The sequence below is a fragment of the Heterodontus francisci genome, chromosome 46 (genome assembly GCF_036365525.1).
Source record: "Heterodontus francisci isolate sHetFra1 chromosome 46, sHetFra1.hap1, whole genome shotgun sequence".
Lineage (NCBI taxonomy): Eukaryota > Metazoa > Chordata > Chondrichthyes > Heterodontiformes > Heterodontidae > Heterodontus > Heterodontus francisci.
The window spans coordinates 13,383,673-13,407,984 of NC_090416.1; the positions used below are offsets into that span (position 1 = coordinate 13,383,673).

The 24,312-nt window shown below is 51.1% G+C and overlaps 1 protein-coding gene across 3 annotated transcripts in view; it reads left to right on the forward strand.

The window, feature by feature from the left end:
- Positions 1 to 24,312, forward strand: part of LOC137356843 (transcription factor 12-like) — a 96,944-nt gene that overhangs the window by 38,252 nt on the left and 34,380 nt on the right. For all 3 annotated transcript variants that reach the window (XM_068022676.1, XM_068022677.1, XM_068022678.1), the window contains exons 2-6: positions 4,375 to 4,477; positions 5,766 to 5,905; positions 7,055 to 7,184; positions 7,313 to 7,377; positions 23,221 to 23,300. In XM_068022676.1, coding sequence (XP_067878777.1) covers positions 4,375 to 4,477; positions 5,766 to 5,905; positions 7,055 to 7,184; positions 7,313 to 7,377; positions 23,221 to 23,300 — 518 coding nt within the window. The remainder of the gene's footprint in view (positions 1 to 4,374; positions 4,478 to 5,765; positions 5,906 to 7,054; positions 7,185 to 7,312; positions 7,378 to 23,220; positions 23,301 to 24,312) is intronic.

Consider the following 24,312-nt stretch of genomic DNA (forward strand, 5'->3'; position numbering starts at 1 on the left):
GGAGCAGGAATCTTGAGTGATAATTTTGTTTGGGCCCTCCCTCTCCCTCTTCTGCCACCCCCACATCAACTCTAAGGATACTGCATCGACAAATCGGCACCTTAGCCGAAGTCGGCTTATTTGGAACAGAGCAAGAATTGAACTGGAAAGCTGTCCCGTATCCTAACTCGCGCAAAGTCCTATTCACCCATTAACCTCCCCCCCTCCCCCCCACACTGCGCTCCCTGACCTATACTGGCTCCCGGTCCGACAACGCATCAAATTTAAAATTCTCATTCTCGTGTTCAAATCCCTCCGTGTCTTTACCCCACCTCCCTATCTCTGTAACCTCCTGCAACCCTCCGAGATCTCTGCGCTCCTCCAATTCCGGCCCCTCGCGTATCCCCCAATTCCCATCGCTCCACCATTGGCGGCCGTGCCTTCAGCTGCCTGGGGGGCCCTAAGCTCTGGAATTCCCTCCTTAAACCTCTCTGCCTCTTTCTCTTTCTCTCTCTCTCTCTCTCTCTGCTAACATCTCCTCCAGTGGCTTGTTGTCAAATTTTGTTTGCGAACACTCCTGTGAAGTGCCTTGGGACATTCTGCTACGTTAAAAACGCTCTATAAATGCAAGTTGTTGTTCTGGGCTGTGGGAAGGGAGAGATGTGGTTTCTCTCAGTCCTTGGGTAGGACAGTGGGAAACCTGGGGTGAGAGAGAGAGGAGGCAAGTTGCTGTTACAGTTGCATCCTTGTTACTGGTTCTTATTATTCTTTATACATAAGGGCATCTGGAAGAAGCTGAATTCTGTTTTTTTGGTGCTTATGTCGGTCTTCACACTGGTCCAGGTGACCCAATGCCTTTAATGGCACTTATATTTACTGGGCGAACGTCAGGATTTTGCTCTATGGTTTAAAGAGATTTTATTAATGGTTTATTTTCCATGAACTCTCAAATTATAAAGTAATCACAGGGCTGGCAGCAAGCTGTCAATAAATCACTGTGCTTGCTGTGCTTATTTAGTCTACTGGTACCAGTATGCCGCAGGGGAAACCTGAGCCAATACGCTTTTTTTAACATTGGAAGATTATCTTGAAGTGCTTTTGGGGAGTCTGATGTGGCTTGGGGTAGCACCCTCACCTCCTGAAGGTGGTGGGGTTCGAACCCCACTCCAGAGACGTGAGCACCAAATAAATCCAGGCCGACACTCCCAGCGTCGGTCCTGAGGGAGTGCCGCACTGTCGGAGGTGCCGTCTTTCAGGATGAGACGTTGAGCCGAGGCCCCCCCTCAGGTGGATGTAAAAGATCCCACGGCCGCTATTGGAAGGAGAGCAGCGGGGAGTTCTCCCCGGTGTCCTGGGGCCAGTATTTATGCCTCAAACAACATCACTTTAAAAAAAAAAAATGATCTGGGCCATTATCACATTGCTGTCTGTGGGATCTTGCTGTGTTTCCTACATTACAACAATGACCACACTTCCAAAAAAAAAAGCACTTCTTTCGCTGTAAAGCGCTTTTGGGATGTCCTGAGATTGCGAAAAGCTCGATAGAAATGCAAGTCCCTTGTCTTTTTACCATGTACACTATCTCACTTGGTCAGCAGAGCTGTTGAGGTTCAGTGTTTCTGTATTTGAAAATCTAGTCTATGCTGGGTCTCTCAGTCTGCGTCATGTTGCCAGCACTGTTAAGACTAGCCAGTGAGAGTGCAATGCCGACCGGTGTGTTGGAATTGGGAGCTGCTGTCATAATATCAGTGGACAGTAACGCCTGGGTCTGAACACACAATCTCGGATAATACTTAAGTGCAGTTGTGAAGGCGTGCTGCATTTATGGAGGTGCAACCTTTCAGAGGAGACGTTCAATCTTGTCTCCCGTGCACTTTTTTGGGGGGATGAGAGTGGGATATTCTCCCCATGACCTGGCCAACGTTCATCCCTCAATGGGAGAACTCTTTGCTCTTCAGACAATGTCAACGTGTCCTATGAGGAGAGATTGAGCGTCGAATGGAAGTGTAAGCTGCGGGGTTTAGGAGGATGACGAGGTCTCCTTGAAATGTAGAACATTCTGAGGGGATTTGACAGGATAGATGCTGAGAGGATGTCTCCTGCTGGCTGGGGAGTCTCGAGCGACGGGCGGGGAGTGGGGTCGCAGTCTCTGGATAATGGGTCGGCCATTTCGGACTGAGAAGCGGAGAACCTCAGTGGGTTGTGAATCTTTGGAATTCTCTACCCCAGAGAGCAGTGGATGCTCAGTCGTTGAGTATATTCAAGACTGAGATCGATTTTAGATTTTTGAACACATAAGGGAATGGCGTTGGGGGGGTGGGGGGGGAATATGGGAACAGAGCAGGAAAGTGGAGTCTAAGTGGAAGATCAGCCATGATGTTGTTGAATGGCGGAGCAGGCTCGAAGGGCCTCCTCCTGCTCCTATTCCTAATGTTAGCATTCGTCCCTCCATGTCTGGAGAAGAGCAGGGACTTCCTCCCGATTTATCCTGGCCAACGTTCCTCAAAACAACGCCAGCAGAGAAACAGATTAATTGGTCATGCATCTCATTTGTTTGTGGGAATTGGAGATTGGCTGCATCGGTGTTCGTATGGATTGCTCTCGTGCAACCTGAGCCGCACTGTTGAAGGGTCTTCAATTCCCCTCAAGATTATCCCATCCCTGCCACCTCTAATGACAGTAACCATTTGTGACACAGCTGAAAATGCTCTTCTTGACCAAAGCCCCAAGTCTGGATGGACACAAGCTAGATTTGTATCTCAGGCTTTTCATCACATCTCAAGCATGAAAATCTCTCAGACCCTCAATTAGATGTCATTCTAAATGCCTTAAAACACTCATCACCCGCAACTGTAGTGATTACACTCTCCCACGCTGACAAATAAGCACAAAGGGTAGGCGGTGGTCGATTGGAAGTTTTCAAACTGCGAGGTTATTTGCTGTCGTGACCACTCCTTATGTATGCTGAGGGAAAGGTTTATTATGGGATGTCTAGTTTGGCTATCCACTCGATGGCCTCCCTGGGTGCCGAGTGGGGAAAAGAGCTGCCTCCCGCTGTGGATCTTGGAGGGCAGGTTGATGCGACTGGTCCCCTTGTCTGGGACCACTGGCCGGAATCGCACTTCGGGTCATCCCTTGTCTTCCACGTGGTGGGTGGGTGGCCACGCCTTCCATGCCCTGTGCGGGTTCGGCTGAGAGCTGTCCACTGTCTTCGAGGGAGACCGAAGCCAGGGACCTCTGCTGTTGGGTCAGTGATGGGGTGTGGGTCCTTTTATGAACATACGAATTAGGAACAGGAGTAGGCCACTCGAGCCTGCTCTGCCATTCAATAAGATCATGGCCGATCTGATTGTAACCTCAACTCCACATTCCCGCCGACCCCCGATAACCTTTCACCCCCTTGCTTAACAAGAATCTGTCTACCTCTGCCTTAAAAATATTCAAAGACTCTGCTTCCACCGCCTTTTAAGGAAGAGAGTTCCAAAGACTCACGACCCTCTGAGAGAAAAAAAATTCTCCTCATCTGTCTTAAATGGGCCACCCCTTATTTTTAAACAGTGACCCCTAGTTCTAGATTCTTCCACAAGAGGAAACATCCTTTCCACATCCACCCTGTCAAGACCCCTCAGAATCTTATGTTTCATTCAAGTCGCCTCTAACTCTCCTAAATTCCAGAAGATACAAGCCTAGCTTGTTCAATCTTCCCTCATAAGACAGCCCACCCATTCCAGATATTAGTCTAGTAAACCTTCTCTGTACTGCCTCCAACACATTTCCATCCTTCCTTACATAAGACCAGTACTGTACACAGTACTCCAGATGTGGTCTCACCAGTGCTTGCTGCGTGCCTCCCACGATTCCTCCCAACTGGATCGTGGGTTAACACCAGCTGCGTGAATGATCGCTGCTTTTAAGCATTCAAGTCCTCGTGAATGGGGAGGTTGGTGTTGCTCGTGATTTTTTTTTTTTCCCCCCCCCCCCATCCCGGGGAGCCTGCTGGCGTCGTGGCGAGTGGCGGGCGGGTAACGTGGGCCCAGGGCTGGGCGCCACTCGATTTATAGTGGACCTAAGCGTCCTGGACGCCGTTGTCACGTCGCCGTTGTGTGAGGGGAGTTTGCAAACTAACCTGGAGCCCAACACTTGGGTTGCTGCAGATTGCTAAGCACTGGGCCAATATTTACCTCTGAACCAACAGCACATAAAAAGACAGGTTATCTGCTCACTGCTTTTGTGGGATCTTGCTGTGTACGAGAGATGAGCCAGGTTAACAGGCAGACATCACAAGCCAACTCCAGACCACTGACTGAGTGACACTATGCATTTTTGAAAATTCCGATTATACAATGTAATAATTCTCTCTCTCTCTCCCTCTCTCCCTCTCTCCCTCCTCTGTAGATCTATGCCCAGTCACAGAATTCCGATGAGCTCAGGGAGTCTTCGAGTTATCTGTCTCCCAAAGCTCCCAGCAGCATGCTTTCCAGCTCTTTTTTATTGCCAGGTGAGGTGACTAATTTTAAACAGCTTGTTAAAATGCAGGGGTTTTGCTTCCCAATTGTTTGACCCTCGTTTTGCTGCCCTTTGGTGTTGCAACTTTCTGTGGAGTCTTTATTGCATCAAACTGACAAGCTGCCCGATTTAACTGGTTAGTTTCATCCCACCTTCCCAATTCTCCCCCGACCCCGGCTCCCAGCTGGTCCTAGGAAATGGTTCATGGGTGACTTTTTTTTTTCCTGGGGTGTGGTACTGTGGTTACAGCAAGGTGCCCATTATTCATGGTCGGGCGCAGATGAATGAGCATTGGCAGGCTATTTGACTGTGAGGTGCATCGCAGTGGACCCCAATGGTGCCCTCGCTCAACATCTGCATATATCTGTAGCAGGGGAGTCACAGGATAATGATCAGGAGCGAGAAGCCCGGGTTGATTTTTCTTTTCCCCTCCCCCATCCTGTAACCGAGCAGTGGTGTCCACACAGCAACCCTTGCTGAGCTCGGGCAGCTGAACACTGACGGCCGAACCTGGGCCCCGCCTGGTCTGAACATCCTCAGCTGCTCGCTGAATAAACCCTGGGCTGTTGAACGAGCCTGAAGTGGGGCATTTCCCACAGAGATCAGTGTGAGCAGGTACACAGCTGAACCAGTCAAGCTACAGCGAGAACCGAGCTGGAGAACTGGGTCCAATTCTGGACACCGCATTTTGGAAGGATGTCGAGTTTGCGGCAAGGGTGCGGAGGAGATTCACCAGGATGGTTCCAGGGCCTTGCGTTATGTGGAGAGACTGGAGAAGTTGCGATTATTCTCCTTCAAAGCAGAGAAGGTTAAGGGGAAATTTAAAAAGGCATTCAAAATTAGTAAGGGTTTTGATGGAGTAAATCAGGTGAAACCATTTCCATTGGCAGGAAGGTCGATAACCAGAGGGACACAGATTTAAGATAATTGGTAAAAGAACCAGAGGGGGAGAGGAGGAGAATTTTCTTTTTTAACGCAGAGTTGTTGTGATCTGGAACGCGCTGCCTGAAAGGCCGGGAAGCAGATTCAATATTAACTTTCAAAAGGGCAATTGGATAAATACTGGAAGGGGGAAAATTTATAGTGGTGGGGGGGGGGGGGGGGGGGGTGCAGAAAGTGAGACTAATTGGATAGCTCTTTCAAAGAGCCAGCACAGACACGATGGGTCGAATGGCCTCCACCTGCACTGTAAGATTCTATTCTATGACGATGTGGGACTTATCCTGGAAAATTGGGAACGGCTGGGATTTCCGAGGAATCTCATTTCTTTGTCTTCTCAGATGGACATCACAACTCCTCTGAACTGTGGGCTCCGTCCGGCGGGATCAGCCAAGCCAACTACGGGGGCGTCCCAGGCGGCCCCTCATCGCACATGAGTCAGGCAAACAGCTACAGCAACCTCCATGCCCACGAGCGCCTGGTGAGTTCCACTTGTTTGTTTGGTTCATCGCGGGGTGGGGTGGAGGGGGGAAAAGAGGTGGGAGCAATGGTGGATGGGTGGGTTAACGGTCGTGCCCATGGCCCTCTGCCTAACTCCCGGCGCCAGTACTAGACGCTAGACAAAGAGTTCTTAGTGGGCTGTTTGGCTGTGGAAGGCATTGCAGCCGAGCTGATCCTGACGTCCGTGTGCAAGCTCCAGGAGTTGTCGCTGGGTAACCATCAGGAACGGGATGGTACGAGCCTCGGGATGCTGAGGCTAACTCTGGGAACTTTCCCCAGCACCCAGGCTGAGATTGGCCAATTCATCCTTTCTCTCCCCACCCATGCCCCCCCCCCCCGACCCCACCACTCCTGTCGGGAGTCGAAAGTGTGACGTACCCGGCCTGTGTGCCTTAGCACCGTGGCGCCTCTGTCAACTGAGTCAGTGTGGGGTTGAAGTTAGAGTGTCGATCGTGGCTCAGTGGGTCACTCCCTCTCACCTCCTGAAGGTTGTGGGTTCGAATCCCAGAGACGTGAGCGCAGAATCAAGGCTGACGCTCCCAGCGCAGTACTGAGGGAGTGCTGCACTGTCAGAGGGTCCGTCTTTTGGATGGGATGTTGAACCGAGATCCCCGTCTGCCCTCTCGGGTGGATATGAAAGATCCCACGGCCACTATTGGAAGGAGAGCAGTGGGGGAGTTCTCCCCGGTGTCCTGGCAAATATTTATCCCTCAACCAGCCTCCTGAAAAATAATAAATCTGGCCGATATCTGAAGTGCTGCTAGTGGGAGCTTGCTGTGCACAAATTGGCTGCCACGTTTCCTACAACAGTGACTACACACTGGATGTACTTTATTGGCTGTGAATCGCTTTGGGACATCCTGAGGTCATATAAAGGGTTGTAGAAATGCAGGTACTTTTGTTAACCAGGCTCTTGGTCACTTGGCCTAATGTGGTTCGGTGTAAAATTTTGTCTGACAATCACTCCGTGAAATGTCTTGGGAACCTTTTGCATCGTTAAGAGGGGTTGGTATAAATCCAAGTTGTTGTAAAAAGTGCTGTACATTGAAATGAGCTTTACAAGGCAACCAGAACAGCACATTCGCTCTCCGAATGCCTTCTCATCTGCTCATGTCATCTGTTGTTTCAGCCCTACCCACCATCAGATGTAAACTCTACTCTTCCACCTGTGGCAAGCTTTCATCGGACCAGCAACACCTCGACGCCATTTGTCACGTCCTCGCACACACCGCCCCTCAGCACTTCGGAAAGTCTGATGGGTACGTGTGTCTTGAGCCATCTCGGGGGGGGGCGGGGGGCGGAGGGGCTTGTGACGGGATCCCTCTCTTGCCCCTTTTTTTTTTTATTGAGTTAACACACGTCTTGTTTTCTTTTCTCTTGGATGCAGGGAGCAGAGGTACCACAGCTGGCAGCTCACAGACGGGAGATGCTCTGGGAAAGGCTTTGGCCTCGGTAAGTCGTGAAGTGGCTCTGCCTCTGCCTGTTCTCAACTGCGAGCGGTGCAAAATGCACCTGCGAGACGATTGCAAAGCAGCCTCAGTACAAAATGCCACTCTGCCGCCTCCTCTGTCATTTACCTTTAGAGAGGGGGAGCTTCGGGCTTGCAAGCCATAAATCCCTGATGATACAGATCCCATTTCCCTTTTTGAGAACTCTTCCCCTCTCGTAGGCAGTCCCTCGGGATCGAGGATGACTTGGCTTCCACTCCAGTTCGATGGGTTTTGAGATGGCTGATGACTCCAATGCGTGAACTGCAGACTGCCGTGTGAGGGGCAGTTGGTGCTTGAAGGGTCGGGTAGATGAATAGTTTGGAGGTTTGTGCACTCCCTCCGTCGCCTCGACTTCGCCTCCGCGTGTTCCCGCCAAAGTCCCCCAAGGTGAACGATACCTTCCCGAATGAGCTTTCTCCGTTTAGGACCATCACGAGCCAGGGACTCCCACGAGTCGACGGGGATGTTGGATCTCTTCAGGGATGCTTGGAGGACATCTCTAAAGCGTTTCCGCTGTCTTCCTGGGAGTCTCCTGCCGCGACCAAGTTCTGAGTAGAGCAGCTGCTTTCAGTAGTCTGGTGTCAGGCATGCGATCGGCACGTTCTGCCCAGTGGTCAGGTGTGTCTGTCTGCTGGGGGTAGTGGGGCGTACGCATGTCAGTTTGTCTTTGTTTCTTGCCGTGCATATGTCTGAACCAGGTGAGGAGTTTCAGTGGCACTACAGACTCCACCGTCTGTCATTTAACGAACATACAAATCAGGAGTAGCCACTCGGCCCCTCAAGCCTGCTCCGCCATTCAACAAGGTCATGGCTGATCTGATTGTAACCTCAACTCCTCATTCCCACCGACCCCCGATAACCTTCCACCCCCTTGCTTATCAAGAATCTATCTACCTCTGCCTTAAAAATATTCAAAGACTCTGCTTCCACCACCTTTTAAGGAAGAGAATTCCAAAGACACACGACCCTCAGAGAAAAAAATTTCTCCTCATCTCTGTCTTAAATGGGCGACCCCTTATTTTTAAACAGTGACCCCTAGTTCTAGATTCTCCCACTCACTCTTTCTCTCTGTCTCTCTCTCTGTCTCTCTCTCTCTCACACGTGTGCGCATGCTTGCTCTCACTCTCTTCCTGCTTGTTCTCTCTCCGCTCTCACTTCTCCCACTCAATCGAAGGTTACTGAGGACAATTATTGCAGCCCCTCCCACAGTCGCAGGGGCTGAGATTATCTAACGCTTTCTACCCTGTTTCATCTGTGCCTTCCTTTGATTGTCGGGCTCTGGCTTGAATCAGAGAGATGAGGGCTGATTTAATGCACCCCCAGAGCAGGTGGCTCCACGTTTAATGAGGTTTTGTTGCAGATACAAAGCAACAGTGTGTTATCTGATGTCACTTGGTTTTTTTTCTCCTGCTGCTCCAAAGATGATGCATCTGATCGTCCGGGCTGCAAATTCCCCCCCCCCCCCCCACCAAAGGAAATGCTGGATTTAATTTGAATTTGTTTTAAAATTTTTCCGATGATGCTCGCACTTGAATGTTGCTTCTTTATAACCTGGAAAAATGTCCAAGGGAGCATCTCGGGCACAACCAAAACACACACCGAGTCAAAGATGTTAGGATAGGGGCAGGGTATGGGGAAGTGTCCTAAAGCTCAGTTGAACAACTGGGCTTTTAGGCTGGTCTTGAAGAATAAGAGACAGGAGAGAAATTCCACACTCTGCTGAATCATAGAAATAAAAATCATTAAAATTTACACTGTGGAAGGAGACCATTTGGCCCATCGTGTTCATGCCAGCTGACAAGGAGCCATACAGCCTAAATCCACTTTCCAGCTCTTGGTCTGTAGTGTTGAAGTTTACGGCACTGCAAGTGTATACCCAGTACTTTTTCAATGTTGAGGGTTTCTGCCTCTACCACCTTTTTCAGGCATTGAGTTCCAGATCCCCACTACCCTCCAGGTGAAAAAATTCCCCCTCGAATCCCCTCTAAACCTCCTACCTTTTGCACTAAATCTGTGCCCCCCAGTTGTGGATTCCTCAACTAAAGGCAATAGGGGTTTTCCTATCCACTCTTATCTAGATCCCTCAATACTATGCACTTCCATTAGGTCTCCCCTCAGCTTCCTCTGTTCCAAAGAAAACAACCCCTAGCCTGCCCGAACTTTCCTCATAACTAAAATTCTCCAGTCCTGGCAACATCTTCGTAAATCTCCTCTGTACCCCCTCTCGTGCAATCACGTCTTTCCTGTAGCGCTGGTGACCAGCACTGCACGCAGTATCCCAGCTGTGGCCTAGCTGGTGCTTTCCACAGTTCCAGCATAACCTCCCAGCTCTTAGATTCTGTGTCTTGGCTAGTAAAGGCAAGCATCCTGTACGCCGCCTTGACTACCTTTTATCTCCCTGTCCAGGCACCTTCAGGGATCTGTGGAAATGCACTCCAAGGTCCCTCTGTTCCTCTACACACCGCTGTATCCTACAATTTATTGTGTATTCCCTTGCCTTGTTTGTCTTCCCCCAAGTGCAATACCTCACACTTCTCCGGAATGAACCCCACTTGTCACTGCTTCACCCACCTGACTAGTCCACTGCAGTCTACAGCTTTCTTCTTTGTGATCAACCACATGACCAGTTTTCGTTTGCAAACTTCTTCATCATGCCCCCTACATTCAAGTTCAAATCATTGATACGTCTCATAAAAAGCAAGGGACCTAGTGACGAGTCCAGTCGCACAAAAACACCCATCAATCATTACCCTTTTGCTTCCTGCCTCTGAGCCCATTTTGGATCCAACTTGTCACTTTGCCTTGTTTCAATATGATCACCTTGCATCCTTCTAAACTCCAGTGAATACAGATCCAACCTGTCCAGGTAAGATAACCTTCTCATTCCCGGTAATCAGTCAAGTGAACCTTCTCTGAGCCGCTTCCAATGCAATGCAAGTATAAGGGGAAGGGAGCTTTACGACACTGGACGGGAGGGGCTGAGGCAGACCAGGATGCAGATATTTAAATTTGAAGCTTCGGGGGACCGGGAGCTAATGTAGCTTTGTGAGGATAAGGGGTGAAGGGCAAGTGGGACTTGCTGCAAGGTGATCCACAGTTTTGGCCTCCTTACCTAAGAAAGCATGGCACAAAGGAGGGATTTGAATGAACGTTCACTAGACTGATTGAGAGATTGAGTAGACTGGGCCTACTCAATTTTCTGAGGTCATCACGTTGAAACATATAACATTCTTAAGGAGCTAGACAGGGTAGATGCTGAGAGGCTGTTTCCTTCCAGGCTGGAGAGTCTAGAACTAGGGGTCACAGTTTCAGGATAAGGGATCGGCCATTTAGGACTGAGATGAGGAGAAATTTCTTCATTTGGGTTGTGGATCTTTGGAATTCTCTACCACCAGAGAGCTGTGGATGTTCAGTCATTGAGTATATTCAAGACTGAGATGCGTATGGGGATGGAGCGAGAAGGTGGAGTGCAGGCAGAGGATCAGCCGTCCTTTTATAGAATGCTGGAGACGGCTTGAGGGGCTGAATGGCCTCCTCCTGCTCCAGTTGTTTTATATTACGTGAGATGTGGCCAGCGACGGTTTGGGTGAGCTGAGGTCTGCAGTGGGCGGAGGTTGGGAGGCCAGGGGAGCTTTTGAAGTAATCGAGTCTGGAAGGGGGGGTGGGGGGGCGGGGGGTGACAAACTCGTGGGTGATGGTTTCAGTAGCGGCTGGGTTGGGGTAGCGGCAGAGACGTTAAGGAGGGGAATATGAGTTTGGGAACGCCTAACGCTTCACGTGATGAATTGTTTTGAAGAGTAGTGACTGTCGTTACGCAGGAAAACACAGCCGTCAAGTACCAGTAAAGTCCCAGAAAGAAAGACGTCTCATAGAATGGTTGCAGCACAGAAGGAGGCCACTTGACCTGTCATGTCTGTGCTGGCTCCCTGGAAAGAGCAACTCTGCTAGTCTCAGTCCCCCTGCCTTTTCCCCGTAGCCCTGCAAATCTTTTCTCTTCAGATAATTATCCAACTTCCCTTTTGAAAGCCCCGATTGGACTTTCCTCCACCGTGCACTCAGGCAGTGCATTCCAGATCCTAACCACTCGCTGTGTAAAATAGATTTTCCTCATGTTCTTTTGCCAATCCCTTCAAATCCGTGTCCTTGGGTTCTCGACCCTTCCGCCAATGGGAACAGTTTCCCCCTAGCTACTCTCTCCAGACCCCTCATGATTTTGAACACCTCTGTCACGTTTCCTCTCAAACCTTCTCTTCCCTAAGGAGAACTGTCCCAGCTTCAGCAGTCTATCCACGTAACTGAAGTCCCTCGTCCCTGGAACCGCTTCCTCAAATCTTTCTGCATCCTCTCCAATGTCTTCACATCCTTCCCAAAGTGCGGTGCCCAGAACCGGACCCAACACCCCAGTTGAGGCCGAACCGGCGTTCCGCAAAGGTTCACCATATGTAGTGCCTTTTCCTGACCTCGGGATGTCCCAAAGATCCCATGACGAGCAATGTGGTGAAGGTCCGCCTCCCAGTGCTGTCGGGGAGGGAGTTCCAGGCTCTTGGCCCATCGGCGATGAAAGTTTCGATTATATGTGGGATGGTGTGTGACTCGAGGAGAGCTTTGAGACGGTGGCGATCCCATGAACTTGCTGCCCGGGTCCTTCTAGGCGGGTTTGGAAGGTGCCGCCGGGGAAAAGCCTCAGTGAGGTGCTGCGCTGCGTCTTGTGGATGGTACGTGCTGCAGCCAGACTCCGCCGTTGGGTGGACGGGGTGCCGATCAAACCGGCCACTTCGTGTTGGATGGCGTCGGCTTTCTTGTGTTGTCGCAGCTGAATTCATCCAGGCGAGTCTTCCTACATTGAAGCGATGCTGCTGTGGTCAGTGCTCAGTTTTGCTCTCTTGTTACTCCTCGCTGTGTCCTTGAGTCCTGGGATGACTAAGCTGTGGATCTCCTTGCCTCTCCCCAGTCCTCCCTTTCTCATACAATATACAGGTTTAGAAAGTCCGAGCTCAGGGCCACTAAACCTCCACTTCCTTAATGGTATCCCGCACCGTGGGCCTTGGGCCTTCCACTTAGGTCCCTGAATTTGTTGTTTGTCTTGAGTTGGAGTTGCTGGGGAACCCCAGACACCCAAGCCCTGATTTTTAAAATGACGGGGCCTTGGCTCTCTTCCAAACCACGGAGGATCTCCTGCAGTACGGGTCTCGGGCCTTTATCTAGGCTTCTGAATTCTTTTTTTTTTAAAGGATGGAAACTACCTTCAGGCTCTCGGGAGGGGCAGACTGCTAGAGATGGAAAGGGGAACGGCATGGGATGTGTCTCTGGCGGATCTGTTGCCTGCCTCGAGACTCCACTCCAGTTCCAGAGAGTCACGGGGCAAAGCTCGAGTTGGAAACCCATTTACGGCTGCCGCTTCCGGACATCGCTGCAGCGTGTAACCGTGCGCACTGTTCAGCGCTGGCCCGTTTTCAAGCTGCCCGGTGTTTGCCTCGTGGAGGCTGGTTACCGGGTGTTGAGTGGCAGGAGTACATTGCTGTTGGGATGCAGGGTGTATATTGGCTGGATGCGGATAGCACGGAAAGCTGAGGGATTTGGGGGATGGGTGGGGTGGGAGAAGGAACGCTGAGGCTCTTCTGAAGCAAGAGGATCGCATTTCAAGGCTTTTCAGCAAGAGAAACATCTGACACTGGCATCAGAGTTAAGGAATTCAGGCCTGCAGGCTCCGTGCTAATTAAAGGGACAGTCCCGCGCATGCGCTCGCACACTTATTTTGGCCAATTTCCTCCCCTCCTGCCCGAAAGGCACTGACTCCTGTTGAGGCACAGTTGCATGAGTACCAGTCAACATCTCCCGCCCTCAACTCCTGATCAGTCTTTATCCACAAGTCTAGACAGTGAGTGTCAGCACCCATTGGGTCCGAAGATTGTGGGTTCGAGTCCCACTCCGCAAACTTCAGCACAAAAATCTACAGCCACACCCCTGGTGCCAGAGTGCTGCACTGTCAGAGCTACCATCTTTCTGATGAGATACGAAACCGAGGCCCTGGGGGTTGGATATAAAAGACCCCAAAAACTATTGGAAGACGAGCAGGAGGGGGAGGTTCTCCCTGGTGTCCTGGGGCCGATATTTGTCCCTCAACCAACATCACTAAAAAAGACTTTTCATTTTTATAGCGCCTTTTCTGACCTCGAGACTTCCCAAAGCGCTTCACAGCCAATGAAATCCTGTTAAGGTCACTGTAGCAATGTAGGAAAGCAGCGAAGGGCACGGTAGAAATGCAAGCCTATAATTTTTTAATGGAAGATATCCCCCCCACTCCTAGCCCAAAGGTGATAAAGCCAATTGTGGGGCCCCAGTTGCCTGAACCGAGGTGAAACTTCTTGGGCCTTGGTTTTCTGCTTGTGCAACCAGTGTAAATACAGATCGGTGCGTTTGGATTACAGCTCTTTTCCACCCTGGTTACTGAACGAGTTAACGTACCAGAGCAGGTGGGTGGGGGTGTTGGGTTCACTTGAGTTCATGTTCTCTCACTTCTTTGTATAAACAAGGTTTCACTTGCATTTGGGGAGGTCGGTGGTTACAGTAGCTGGCTTGGTAATCCAGAGGTCTGGACTAATGGTCGGGAGACATGAGTTCAAATCCCACCATGGCAGCTGGGGAATTAAAATTTAGTTAATTAAATAAATGTGGAATTTACAAAAAAAAAAAACCTAGTCCCAGTAATGACCAGGCAACTACTGAATTATCGTAAAAATTCATCTGGTTCACTAACGCCCTTTAGGGAATCTGCCTACATATTTTATTTTTTATTCATTTGTGGGATGTGGGCGTCACTGGCAAAGCCAGCCCATCCCAAATTGCCCTTGAACTGAGTGGCTTGCTTGGCCATTTCAGAGGGCATTTTAAGGGGCAACCACATTGCTGTGGTTCTGGAGTCACGCGTAGGCCAGACCAGGTAAGGACAGCAGATTTCCTTCCTCAAAGGACATGACTGAACCAGTTGGGCTTTTAAAGCATTCATGGTCACCATTAGACAATTACAGATTTATTAACTGAATTCAAATTTCACCATTTGCCGTGATGGGGTTCGAACCCATGTCCCCCAGAGAATTAGGCTGGGCTCTGGATAACTGGTCTAATGGCATTACCACTGCTTCCCCTCCAGACCCTCAGTAATGCGGTTGGCTCTTAACTGAAACTGAGCGAGCCACGTACTTGTCTGCAAGAAGGTAACTCGGCACCATTAGGGATGGGGAAATGCATGCTGGATTTGCAGCTGATGCTCACATTCCCGTGAATGAATGAAAGAAAATTCCAAACTGGCCAGGGGAGGTTCCCGATCTTGCCCTAATGTGCCCCTCTACCTGCTCTCGGGTTTTATGCTGTCTCCGTCCGAAGGGTGCTGTCTCAGCCACTTGTCGCACTGTGACCCTGCCTCGAGGAGGCCATCTTGTTCTGAGGCGCGTCTAGACAGCTAGTGGCTGGGAGCCGAATTTTGTTCGATAACGCTCCTGCAGAGCACTTGGGGACGTTTTTTGCTAGGTTCAAGGCACAAGGTGGTGGTGTGTGTTACTGAGCCACACAGAGGAGGGGAGTCCCAGGAAGGCCGATGCTGAAGCAATAACGGGGATGCCTCAGTTGGCTTCGGCGCCCCTCTATTAGGCAGGGGGGAGCAAACGCCCGGGGTGGCCACACCCCACCGCTATCCAGCCACCCCACCTGATGCAGCGCACGGGAATGAGTGGTTAGAACTGAGGTTCTATTTGGTCCAACAGTCCACTTGACGCACATACCCACTTGATGCTGAAGGGTTATCGCGAGCGTGGGTCGGGAAACTGCTGCCCAGGCTTTTGGGGCTGAGGTATTAGAGGTTTGTCAGTGGCTATGAAATCGCAGGCCAGCCAAGTATCAGGGCAGTGGAGTAAGTGAGGGGAGGAAACTGGTTTATTTTATTCATTTTTTAAATCTAGAAATACAGCACTGAAACAGGCCCTTCGGCTCACCGAGTCTGTGCCGACCAACAACCACCCATTTATACTAACCCTACAGTAATCCCATATTCCCTACCACCGACTTACACTAGGGGCAATTTACAATGGCCAATTTACCTATCAACCTGCAAGTCTTTGGCTGTGGGAGGAAACCGGAGCACCCGGCAGAAATCCACGCGGTCACAGGGAGAACTTACAAACTCCACAAAGGCAGTACCCAGAATCGAACCCGGGTCTCTGGAGCTGTGAGGCTGCGGTGCTAACCACTGTGCCGCCCAAATATAAAAAGAGGAAGGTCATTACGAGCAAAAAAAAAGTCTTGTTGGCTTCGTTTTTCAAAGGAGATTTTTAGTTTTTTTTGGGAATCATTTAATATTAAACCACCTTTTCCTTTTGTTTAAAAAGTGTCGGTTCAATTGTGCTGAATTACAGCTGGAGGGGGAGATGGCTTTGACTAACAGCGGCATCTGTTTTAGCAGAACATTGGGTCTGGACTTGACTGCCTTAAACTGCAAGCGACAGTGTAGTTCGATTCCTCCCGAGTACTTAACAACCTCTGTAGGTATTTTAAAAAGAAAACCAGCAAAATGAAACAAAGTGAAGTGGCAAAAAGTAATTTCTGGGGGTCGAGTAAGGTAGAAAAAGAACTCATTTATAGAGGTTTTTGCACGGCCTCGGGACGTCCCAAAGCCGCTGACGTACTTCTGAAGCGCAGTGGCCATTCTGTAGACGAACGGGACGGCCGACTGGCGCACAGCAAGATCCCACGAACGGCAATCGAGTCGGGCGGTATTGGTTCAGGGGTCACTTTGGCCGGGTTAACGCCCTGCGTGCTCCCCTCCATTTGCTGGGGCCCCATATTAACCAGCTTGGGTCAGCAGCACCCCCATCTCCTCTATTCCTGACCCCCCCCCCCCACCCTCCCAAGAAAGGAAGGGGAGCAGATCTCCCCAACTGGCCTGATTTCATTTTTTCCCCATGAAGCAACAACCTACACAAACACATTGCCTTCAAAGTAACTAAACACCTTGTAGCTGGGCGTCAGACCCAGGAGGAGGAGGAAGATAAGAGAACAAAATTGCACCTTTATGGCACTTTACACTCTGTGACGTACTTTTTTTGAAGTGTAGTTATTGTTGTAATGTGGGAAACACGGCAGCCAGTTTGCGCACAGCAAGATCCCACAGACGCCGGTGTGATAATGACCGGATCATCTGTTTTTGCGATGCAGGTTGAAGGACAAATTTTGACCCCAAGACACGGGGGAAGAATTCCCCCCCCTCCCCCCCCCAGCTCCTCTTCGAAATAATGGGAGCTTGCTGTGCACAAATTGGGTTGCCGTGTTTCTCTGGCTGTAAAGCGGCTTGGGAGGCCCTGAGGGTATGAAAGGCACTGTAGAAAGGTGAGTTCTTTGGGAAGTGGCTGAACCGCACACTCTCTCTGTCTCTCTCTATCTCTCTCTATCTCTCTCTGTCTCTCTCTGTCTCTGTCTCTGTCTCTGTCTCTGTCTCTGTCTCTGTCTCTGTCTCTGTCTCTGTCTCTGTGGATTTGGTTGATGAGTGACTCTTGATTGTTCAAGACTCTAATTCTTGCTCTTGCGCTCTCTATTTCTCTGCGTCTTCCAATTGTCCCTGCCTCATTCCTTTTCTCTGGGTGTCTGTCTTTAGCCCCTTTCACGTCGGGAGCTTGCCAGTTCTCTGGCTCATGAAGCAAGGGGCGGTGGGGGTGGGGAACAGCCCAGAACAAGGGGGCAGAACCTTAAACTTAGAGTCAGGGGTGATGTCAGGAAGCACTTCTTCACACAAATGGGAGCGGAAATCTGGAACGCTCTTTCCCCCAGAAAGCTTGTCGAGGCTCGGGGGTCGATTGAAACTTTCAGAACTGAGACTGATGGATTCCGTTGGATAAGGGGGTTCAAGGCTTACGGGCAGGTAGATGGAGTCAAGATGTCCGAACAGGCTCGAGGGGCTGAATGGGTTGACTTCTGTTTCGATGCTCTGAGAGATGAGCCGGGGAGATTCACTAAGCTGGCCGGGCGAGGGTTAATAAATGCAAGGTCCTTCTGCTGCTCGGTTAAAAGGCGTCTGGCCTCTCTGGGGCAGCTAATGAGTTCCATTAGAGAGGGACGGCTGGTTAGAAATAGAGAGTTAAAAGCGTGGGGGAGGGGGTGGTGCTGCGAGCGGAGATGGATTGCTGCTTCTGGTGAGTTTCGTATGAAGCGGCCCCTCGGTAACGACCCTCCGCGTATCCATTAGGAAGATTTTGTTGTTTTTGGTCTGAGAATCGCTGGGTCCCTGAGCCTGGGCAAGCTCTGATGGCTGGGTTTCTGCTTACAGGATGGCCCTGTAAAGTAGAGGTAGATCTTTGGTGCTCCCACTGCTGTGGGAGTTTGCACCATTTCGGTACGGGCCACGCTACACGGAGCCTGTGGGCGCGTGGAAAGGTGGAACACATGTGAATACGTTTCCAAATGTCATGCTTTAGAACTGGCCATCCGTGGCTCAGTTGGACAGCTCTCTCACCGACACGAGTCAGGACGCTTTGCATTAGAGCCCCACTCCGGCGAGCTCAGCAGAAAATCGTGACTTGCGGACATCTCAAAGCGCTTTACAGCCAATGATGTACTTTTTGAAGCTTACTCCCTGTTGTAAAGTAGAGAACGCGGCAGCCAGTTTGCCCGTAGATAGCTCCCACAAATGGCGATGTGAAAATGGCCGGATTGTCTTGTCTGTTTTTAGTGATTTTGGCTGAGGGATAAATATTGGCCCCTGGCCACCCCCTCCCCGTGAACTCTGCCCCTGCTCCTCTTCCAATAGTGGCTGTGGGATCTTTTACATTCACTCGAGAGGGGCAGACAGTGCATCAGTTTAGTGTCTCGTCCGAAAGACTGTGCCTCCAACAGTGTGGCATTCCCTCACCACTGGCACTGGGAGTGTCGGCCTAGCTTTTTGTGCTCTGGAGTGGGGCTTGAACCTTCCACTCAAGCAGAGAGAGAGCCATGACTGCTGTGGAGGTCGGTGTGGAAGTAGTTTTAGTTGTGTAAGGGCACGGCTCTGTTGGGACGGGCGAGAAAGTAAATGCAAACACTGAAGCGGAAAGGATCTGAATCGCTCCCAACAATCTCTGGCAGCTTTTCTGTCTGGGGGAACTGTTTACAATGTGCTGCAGCCCATCCGTTTAATGAGGCTTCTGTCCTAAATTTGCCTGAATGGCGGTGGGCAGCCTCCCTCGCCATAAAGGGGCTGATGTTATCACCAGACTGTTTTCCAATTTGCAATCCAGGAATTCTGACGCGCGTGTTGTGAGCGACTTGTTTATGTTGCTCAGTTTTCTCCACTCCTCTCCTGAAGGCACGCCGAGTCTTACTGGGGTACTATTCCACTGCCACTTTGCCTCGAGGGCAGTCTACGCATGTGATGGCGGGAGAGTCATTTAGTATGTCTCCTCGCCTTGCTGGACGCCAGAACGGGCCGGAGAGTTCAGGCCGCAATGTTGTAGCCATATTTAAGCCGTGGCTCAGCAGGCAGCATTCTCCCCATCAGAGTCGAGAGGTTGTGGGCACGAGCCTCACTCCAGAGACTCCAGCACATGATCCAGGCCAACGGTCCCAGTGCCACTACTGAGGGAATGCTGCATTGTCGGATGAGACGTTATTCGGATGAGACGTTAAAACCGAGGCCCCGTTGCTTTCTCGAGTGATGCGACAGATCCTGCAGCCACTGTTGAAAGAAGCGTCTCCCGGTGTCCCCGTTCAGTATCCCTCCGTTATCTCCAAAACAGATTATCTGGGTCATTATCACGTTACTGTTTGTGGGAGCTTGCTGTGCGCAAATTGGCTGATGCGTTTCCTACAACAGTGACCACACCTTTCTTTAAAAGAACGATCGTTGGCTGTAAAGCTCTTTGGGGACGCACTGAAGTTGTGAAAGGCGCAATAGAAGTTCAAGTCTTTTATCGTTGACCCACCCCCCCCCCCCACCCAATGTCAGGCATGACCCTGTACCAGCAGTATAGCCACCACGTTACTTGGTGGCATCGCAGTGGAGGTAGAGGCTGAGATAACCCCCCCCACCCCCCCATGACTACGAGCAGCACCTCTCCACCAGGATAACGTTCAGGAGTGGGGTGACCCTGGCTGATTCCTCTCCGGAGCTCAGGGCTGCTGAACACACATGTGCCAGGTGAATATTCTGGGATCAGCCATGTCGGGACGTGCAACCCTGGGACCTTCCTGGTCTGTATGGCACACCTTGGCTGTGCATTTACTCACCGCGCTGGTGTTGAAAATAGTGCAATACCGCTCAAGCTTGTTCCAGACCTATTTGGAAACAGTTAAAAGCCGTGACCTGGTCCGCTCCATGCTGCTTTATTCCCCTTTTTTAAAATAACTGTGGCTTTCCGATAGCCAAAGGCCTGCACTTCGCCTTCCACGTCTTCAGGACGACCCAAAGCACTTTGCAGCCAATGAAGTACTTTTGAATTGTCGTCACTGTTGGAATGTAGGATACGCAGCAGCCAATTTACGCACAGCAAGATCCCGCAAACAGAAATGTGATCATGACTGGATAATGCAGTTTTTTTTTTTAAGTGATGTAGGTTGAGGGATAAAATATTGGGCCGCGGGACACCGGGGAGAACTCCTCCCTGGCTCCTCTTCCAATAGTGGCAGCCGATCCTTTACGTCCACCTGACAGGGCAGACGGGGCCTTGGTTTAACGTCTCGTCGGAAAGGAGGCACCTCCGATGGGGCAGCACTCCCTCAGTATTGGCTCAATCCCTGGAGTAATTCATCCAGTGGGTACGTGTTCATGCACCCTCCACTCGATGTCGTGATGGTGCAAAATGGCTCAAGTGATAAAGTTGATCTAAGCCACAGCATAGTGGTATGGGAGGTACAACTGGAGACAGCGGACTTGACTAAGGAGTTGGGGGGGGGGGGTGGGGTGGGGTGGTGGGGGGAATAACTGAGCGAGAGGGTGTTTGTCTCTCTTGGTCAGTAGTGCTTGGTGGAAGGGCATGCGTTGGGTGAGGGCAGCACAGGGCTTGGCTGTGCTGCTCCCTCATGGTCAAATAGCTTCAATGCCGCTCACGGTGGAATAGCTGGGTGTCACACACCGGACGGGCTCACGCGAGAGGAATGGTGACACACGGTCCTAGGGTGGATGATGCAGAGCTGTTGGGAGAGTGGGTGCCTTGAGGAGAGGTGAGACAATGGCGGGGGAGGGGTGGGGGAGTAAAAGAGCGTAAAAAAAAATATATATAAGCAGGGTAAGAAACAGGAAAGAACTCTGCATCTGGTTCCCTTTTAGACACTTTAATGTTGCTGTGCCAGTTTTTTTGGAAAACCGCCACCGTTTAACATTCCCACCTGGTGCTGTTGCTCCATCGCAGACCAACTACTCCCCGAGCAGAACAGAGCATGCTAATCCGGCCGTGGCTCCAAGGGAGACCCGCGGACGAAACCAGCGCTGACCTGCCGCTAGCTCCCAAGCGAAGCCGGCTGGGCACGGGCTGTGTCAGCCGACGCGCCTTCCGATTTACTCGCGGGGTCCAGGCAGAAAGCACTTGCTTCAAAACTATGCCTGCAGCTGGAACTGCTTGACCCTGCCTAATTTACCCTTTGATAGACCAGACAATGGTGTGCTCGCCAAAGGGGACAGGGCAGCATCTGTCACAATGAAATATAGATTCCACCCCCCCCCCCCCCACCACCCCCTCAGCTCTCAGACACACACGTCTTCTACACGACCAGCATTTTCAGTCCCATTTTTAGCAGGTCAGCTGAGCTGTGTTGTGATGGCTTGATTCCAACCCAGCGATAAGACGCCAAAAGTGCCAGGCCCAATTTTCTGAGACACTGATCAGGGTATAATCAGTGGCGCCTACAGGGCTGGGGTTTTCACAGGGGTCGGACGCTGCCTTATTAAGCAACTGATTCAAGCTGCCGGCTTAACCCTTTGAGAGCCGTGAGCAGCAATAGTAAACCGTCAGCAATGAAGTGAATGAAAAGTGTGCCAAAGCTACAGAGGAAGGGGGTGGCAGCGGGGAGGAAGAGAAACTCATACTCCGTTTTATTCATTTGTTCCATTATCTCTGCTTCTGAAAATGTCTTAATTACGGACTTAAAAGCAGATGCTCAGGGCAGGTAGAGCTGTGAGGGGAAATAGCAACAGGCCTGTGTTCCAGGTGTAGACTCTTGGGACAGAATTTTCCCAGCCAAGGGGGGGGGGGGGGGGGGCATGCTTTGAGGCAGGGGCTGGGAAAAAGGTGGGGAGTTGCGTTGGGGAGGGCTCACCGATGCACTCCCGCCGCCGGGGGGGTGGGTGGGAATGCGGATCGACTGCCCGCACCACGGATAAGTTAAATAATTTGAGACCCCAATTAGGGGGGCAATGATTTGGGAATTCTGCTACTGGCAGAGTGCAGGCAGGAAAGGTCGCACGTGCTGCAGCCCCCAGCGAACCACCTTGGAGGGGTTTCCCTTCCGATCCGAGGGTCCTTCCGGCTTCCTCCCTCTGATTTAATGTATTTTTAATTTGGCCCCTCTGACGGAGCCCCTGTTTCGAGGCACCCTCCAGGTCTCCTATCTGCCTCAGCAGTGCCCGCCTCCCCTGGTGGGGCTGCCGCATTGGGAGCCCCCCTCCCCCAAGCCCCCAACCTCCGGAGGTGGCCAATTAGGAGATGGCCTCCGGGAATATCACCGAGCCAGTCTCACTGCTGGCGAGTGTGGGCTCAGGACCCACGTTTATTCCAGACTCCCAAGCGAAAACCCTGCTCTTCGTGTATTCCCAACGCAGGGACTGAAGGAGGCCGTTCAGCCCCTCTAGCCTGTTCTGCCATTCAATTGGATCTTGGCTGATCTGTACCTTCCCATCGACCATCCCCTCCCCCTCTGTTCCGGAACCTTTTATTTGCCTTACCCAACAAAAATCTATCAGCCTCATTCTTCAAATTTTCAATTGACAAATCCCCACCTCCCCCTCGCCTCAACAGCTTTTTGAGAGAGTTTTCCAGAATTCCACCAGCCTTTGTGTAAAAAAAAAAGTGCTTCCTGCTATCACCCCACCCCCCCTGCTACCACCTCACAACTCTGTAACCCTCCTCCAGCTCCTACAACCCTCCGAGATCTCTGCACTCCTCCAATTCTGGCCTCTTGCCCATCACCCGACTTCCACCGCTCCACTATTAGCGGCCGTGCGTTCAGCTGCCTGGGCCCCAAGCTCTGGAATTCCCTTCCTACAGCTTCTCCTCCTTTAAAAACCTAACAAGCTCTCGTTCACTTGTCCTAGTGTCTCCTTATGTGACTTGGAGTCAAATTTTCTTTGACGCTCCTGCGAAGCACCTTGGGATGCTTTACTACATAAGGATGCTACGTAAATGCAGGCCGCTATTCTTTTTCTTCAATTTGAGCACGATTTGGGCTCGTTAATCTAGGCTGAAACTCCGCTCAGTGCTGAGGGAGTGCTGCACTGCCGGAGGTGCCGCACGGCAGATGTCAAACTGAGGGCCGTGTTCTGGTCAGCGCGTCGACTTGAAGAGTAGGGAGCTGTGGGTAACACCCCCTTTCCTCACCGAGCTTGAACAAATGCAGCTTAATCGGTCATTCACCTCCCTGCTGTCTGTGGGATCTTGCTGTGTTCAAAATGGCAGTCATATTTGGCTGCACAACAGTCGCTGCACCTTTAAAAGTAATTCGCTGCTTTGAAAGCTGTCTAAGAGATGTGATGAAATCATCAGATCAATGCAAACCTCTCCATTGTCTAATGTTTCACCTGGGGGAAACCCACACTTAAAAAAAAACTGATTGATGCCCTTTTCTCTCCAAGCAGATTTATTCACCTGATCACACCAATAACAGCTACACGTCAAATCCACCCACGCCCGTGGGCTCACCACCATCCCTGGCAGGTAAGGGAGGAATTCTTCAACCTTGTTCTCCGCAATCTCTTGGCTAGCGGACAGTTCTTTCCAGGGAAATAAGCAAGAAGTAATAATGGTGCCTTTTTTTTTTTTTTGCATCTTGCTTTCCCCATCTCCCCCTCACTCCTCCCACCCCCCCCCCCCCCCCCACCAAGCCTCCAGAGTACAGTTTCTCCAGCACCTCACCTGTGTAGATGTTTTTCACGTGTGAGTGTACCCGAGTGCGGTCAGGTCATTTGACCAAGGGCGGTGGGGGGAGGGGCATCACAGCCCATCAATCCTGTGCTCAGCTGATGTTCATTTCCCATGAAGGGCAATTACATCGTGATCAGGAGCAAAACTCCAGGCTGTTATATGCTCCCTCCACACCAGTCCCGGCCCCGGCCCGGCCTGGCCTGTGCAGGGTAGGCATCCCCGAGTACCTGATCCTTCGTGTGGGGAAACCCAGGGATGTAAAGAAAATCAAGGACAAGAGAAGGCACTCTCCCAGGGAGGGGGAACCTCATCCCTCTAGTATCCCAACTCTCTCATCGAAGCCCATCCCTATTAGTACCATAACTTTCCCATTGATGCTGCTTCCTCTACTATCCTGACTCGCCCATCGAAGCATGTCCCTTGGGACAGTTGTCCCGGTCCAGAGACTTGAGCCCATAATCCAGGCTGACACTCCCAGTGCCAGTGCTGAAGCATTGGAGGTGCAGTCCTCTCAATGAGACCTGTTTACCCTCCTGAATGAACGTTCGAAGATCCCATGGGCGGTATTTGGAAGAAGAGTGGAGTTGGGGGGGTGGGGTGGGGAGTTCTCCCGGTATCCTAGGGCCAATAGTTTTCCCTGAACCAACATCACTAAAATAGATGATCCGGTTGCTGATTTGGTCGTTCTTTTTTTGGGAGCTTGCTGCGTTCAAACTGGCTGCTCCTCCTCCATTTCCCTATGTCTACCACAGTGACAATACTTCATTGGCTGCACAGTGCCTCGGCATAACCTGAGGTGGTGACGG